Consider the following 4,532-nt stretch of genomic DNA (forward strand, 5'->3'; position numbering starts at 1 on the left):
TAGTAATATGTTTAATTGCACCAAGTTTCAATTTAATGAAATTCCCAAAATTCATGAAATCCATTTTGATTTGGTTTTCCCATATTGATGGGAAATTCCCAGAATCCCGAATATGGAGTTCTGAAGCTTGTAAGGTTTTATTGAGTGGACATGCAATGTCAGGAAAGTGTTGATAGCTTGACCCCTATATAAGTGGTTGATTTTTTTCAAGTGGACCAAGGAATGCCATCATGCCAAGGCTCTAAGAATAATAGCAATTCAAATAGAAATGGTCCAAGAGTAGAATATAACCTTCCACATGCTCATGATGCTTCACAATTTGACACGGTATCAATCTTGTGCTAGCATAGAGAGCACAACTTGGACAACTTGGTGAGCTTTGCAAGCTACCACTTCATACACATAGACATGAATTATTCTACAATAAAGACATAAGGGCTAGAACCATATGATGTGGAAACCCTATGCAAAAGCAACAACACTTCATGTACTTGAAGGAGCAATTGGATGCTGCATTGAACAACCTAGTGAAGCATTTCCAAGGCAGGTAGAATAGATCTACCCTATTTTAGAAAATAAGAAGATTTCTTGGGATGCTTATTACTATGTGCATGAGGCCCAAGGAGCCAATCCTTCATACTGCCCTATCCTTGTAGGCAATACAAGTATTGTGAGAAAGAGCATGGCAAGAAAATTTTTGCTAAAATCCCTAATGTTCTTGCCCTTCAGTATGAGAATATGTATATGTTCTAGCCCAATGACTTGGTTCCCTCATTTAGCAAATTTGTGAGGAGATTTAGCAACTATCGTAATGCATCTTTCATTGCCACATGTGACTATATATGGCAACTAGTGACGCTATTGCAATACTTTCACACCCCTTACAATGATGGGCTCTCACCCCTCTTCTTTGATGTGAACATTGGGATAGGTAGGATGAATCAAAGTGTATATGGAATTTCAAATTACCAAAATAATAGAGAATAATAGTCCTAGAAGTTCATATGAGTATTCACAGGACCTGATTGGAGGATGATATGGTACGTCAAGACTTGCCAATAGTAAATTAGTTTATGTCAAGATATTCTTAAGTTATTTCTCATGTTTATAGTGGTGAACCAAGTGAAAAAGTAGTTCATGGCATTTTGGGAGTCCAGAGAAGAAGGGGCCAATTGAAAAGAGAGAGTGTGCAAGGTCAAGGTTGGGGAAGTTATGAAAAAGGAAAGGAGAGATTGCACTAAAATTCAAGGTTGTTCATGACTAGATAGGGCACCATGTTTCTATGTGTTTATGGTATGAAAGCTTGAGGGAAAGAAAAAACTAGAAAGGAGGGAACTTCCACTTCATTTTAGAAGGGCAAACTTAGTGTTTAAAATGAGAGAAAGCATGCCATACAGCTAGTGATCCTTATCTCGTTCAAGAGAGCATTCATAGGATTGAACTGAGGGGTTCAAAATAGAGATATCATTGTTGTAATAACTAAAGTTGTGGGGTAAACTAATATCTTCACAATGATTAAGTGATTTGACTTGGATCTGGATACCCTTCTTCCCCAATGGTGAGTAAAGGGAATTTCGGGACAAATATGTATTGTTGAATACCTACTACTATAGGTGAATCTGGACACTAAAAAAAAAAGAGTTTTTGATAAGGAATTCAAGAGATGTTGGATTGAATAGTACCTTGGTGGCTATCCACATCATCCAAGTTGTTTAGACTAACATAAAAGCAGTTTTAAGTAGAGTAATTTGTATAACTTGTACACATTTGTATTGTTGACTACCTTCTGCTATAGGTGAGTTTTAGCAATAATATGTTACTTTACTATCCATACAGTTTTGAGCTCTAATAGTGTTTCCAAGGTCAGCTCTTGGCACATATCACTCCCTATTATTGGAAAATGCTTTGTACTTGTCTAAGATTAAGTTATAATAAACACTAAATTCAAGGCTAAAGTGGTATTTTGCTGCCCATACATGGATTTGACAAAGTTCAATGCTTTCTACTACTTGGTATAGTGCCCAGATGGTAGAAGTTGTCTCATGCCACCTACATCCATGAATACAACATGAATTTTGAAGCCTATGTGAATTCTTTCAGCTTATGTAGACTATCAAGGATTTGATCTACACCATGGTATTTTCTAATATATTAAGTTAGATGCTTTGGGCAATTATCCCATCATAAAGGTTTATATTGTTACTTACAATGCATGCATCGGTCTTGACCTATTATACAATATATCGACCAAAAGGTTCTAATTTGGCTTTAATGGGTATGTTTGGGCTTTGGTAATTCATAAATTGTCCTTCTATTTATTGTTTCTCTCCCTACTCTCTACATCCCTTCTATCCTAAATCCCCTAAGTTAGAAAGCTTGCCTTGTTAGGTCTTGTACACCTTGTTCTTGTTAAACATGCCACTACATAGAGATACAGCAAAACCCCCTACATGATGGAAGTATAGTTATACCCTTTCCAGCCATCATGTTGCACCTAAAACTACTTGTGACATCTATGTGAAACATTCCTAAATTTAGCTAAACCCCCCTACATGATGGAAGTTTAGTTATACTCTTTTCGGCCATCATGTTGCACCTAAAACTACTTGTGACATCTACGTGAAACATTCTTAAATTTCTCAAGCATGAATAGGATGCATTTTTACATGTACTAAAGTGCTTTCCTTGGAAAGGTTAGAGATAAAGTATGTCGAAAAAAGGCTCCTACATGAATCCACCAAGAAATCAGCCAGAGTTATGTGCTTGAACAATACTACACTAGAATACAACTCTTGTGAGTGTTATTGTTGGAAGAGAGATTTTTGACTGTTGCGCTCCATGTGTTGTTGGCCGCCCTTGCACCAAAGGACTAGCCTCGACCTTATAATGATATAACTTTCCCATGGACTAGACGAACCCCGGGCCTTGTACTGCACCTTAATAGTACCCAAACCCATTTCGCTCTCCTAATATACTTTGAGCCCCACTCTGTTCTAGTCGGCTATCAAAGCCGCAGGCAGAATTATGAAATATTATATCAGCGATCAGCGAAAGCAGCTCGGCATCCATAGTCGGACCAGATACCCAGCAGGGATATATAAAAACGAGGGCTCAGTAGGTAGCACGAAAGGGTAAACTTGCGAACACGTTGCTGAAGATCGCGTTTCCGAATTCAACCACTGATCGACTATCGAAGCACATCCGGGCAGTCCATATATTTGATCAACATTGGAATATGGACACTCGTAATGAAAAGATGAAGGTGATCAAGCAGGCACAGCTACATGAACACATCGAGTTCATGGGCCGAGGGTTCGAGACGTCCGGGGGGGCGCAGGTGGGGCAGGCCCGGCGGCTTTCCACGGGGGAGGTGTGCGCCTACAAGACTGTGGAGCGGAAGCGCCACCAGGTGTCGTGGGAGCAGGCGTGGGTGGAGATCGAGGCACTGGAGAGGCTGCGAGGCCACCCCAACATCGTGAAATTGCTGGAGTACGTGTACGTGGAGGCGGAGGAGAAGGAGGAGGACTGTGTTTACCTGCTGCTGGAGCTCTGCGACGGCGGCGGTCTCTTCGACGAGCTCATGTTCAAGCGGCCTGGGCGGTTCCTACCTGAACCTGAGGCGGCCCAGGCTTTCCGCGCCATCATAGAGGCCGTCTCCTTCTGCCATCAGCGTGGCATCGCCCACCGCGACATCCAGGCCGAGAACATCCTGCTCCCTTCGCCCGGCTGCTCCTTCGCCAACCTCAAGCTCGCCGACTTCGGCGCCTCCGCCGACTTCAAGCTCAGTGGTCTCCCCAGTCTCTCCGGCCTCCCAGGCAGCCTCCACTACGCTGCACCTGAGGTCGTCCAAGGCCACACCTATGACAACACCGCTGACCTTTGGAGCCTCGGCGTCCTCCTGCACCTCCTCCTTTTTGGCTTTTATCCTTTTGATGGCGATGAGACTGAGGAGATCCACAGTGCTGTGCTCGCCGGCGACCTCGACCACCTCAATGCCACCGCATCGGATCTCTATCCTGATCATCCGTTGGTGCATGTTTCGAAGGAGGCCAAGGACCTCGTCAGAGCGTTGCTACGTCCCGACCCCGAAGAGAGAATAAGCTTGCGTGATGTCATGGTGCATCCTTGGCTCAACAAGAGTATTAATGGCCGCACCACTCGCGTGGCTGCACGGGACGATGGTCAAGCCGACCAACCAGCTGTTTTTAGTATCCTTCTATGGGCCTGTCTAGTTGGCTTACTTTCGATCATCGTGCTCATGATCCACCACCACCTAGCCTAGTGTGATTCATTTTCTCAAGAACAAGAAAGTACTCTAGGATTGTACCGAAGAAACTGGTTTTCGCTGGGAGCTTTGCGTTTTGGTTAGAGCGTCAGCCCTTGTGTTCCAGGACTTCCTTAGAGTGTTTGTGAGTTTTATTTTACTAGACTAGAGCTTTTAGTTCTTTGAAGCCTCTTAGAAAACCACAACAAAAACTAAAATAAGTTCTCACTTTCATTAATGTAGAGTAGGCATTATTTCAGCCATGGCT

At 42.9% G+C, this 4,532-nt stretch overlaps 1 protein-coding gene across 1 annotated transcript; it reads left to right on the forward strand.

Annotated features, from left to right (window-relative positions):
* Positions 1-3,235: 3,235 nt before the first annotated feature.
* LOC148028820 (calcium-dependent protein kinase 14-like) lies at positions 3,236-4,282 on the forward strand. Its single transcript, XM_087688500.1, has one exon. It carries the CDS (start codon positions 3,236-3,238, stop codon positions 4,280-4,282), a length of 1,047 nt encoding a protein of 348 aa, XP_087544626.1.
* Positions 4,283-4,532: the final 250 nt, after the last annotated feature.

Source organism: Lygodium microphyllum, chromosome 11, assembly GCF_053477565.2.
Source record: "Lygodium microphyllum isolate KBCC chromosome 11, Lygodium_microphyllum_v1.1.10, whole genome shotgun sequence".
Lineage (NCBI taxonomy): Eukaryota > Viridiplantae > Streptophyta > Polypodiopsida > Schizaeales > Lygodiaceae > Lygodium > Lygodium microphyllum.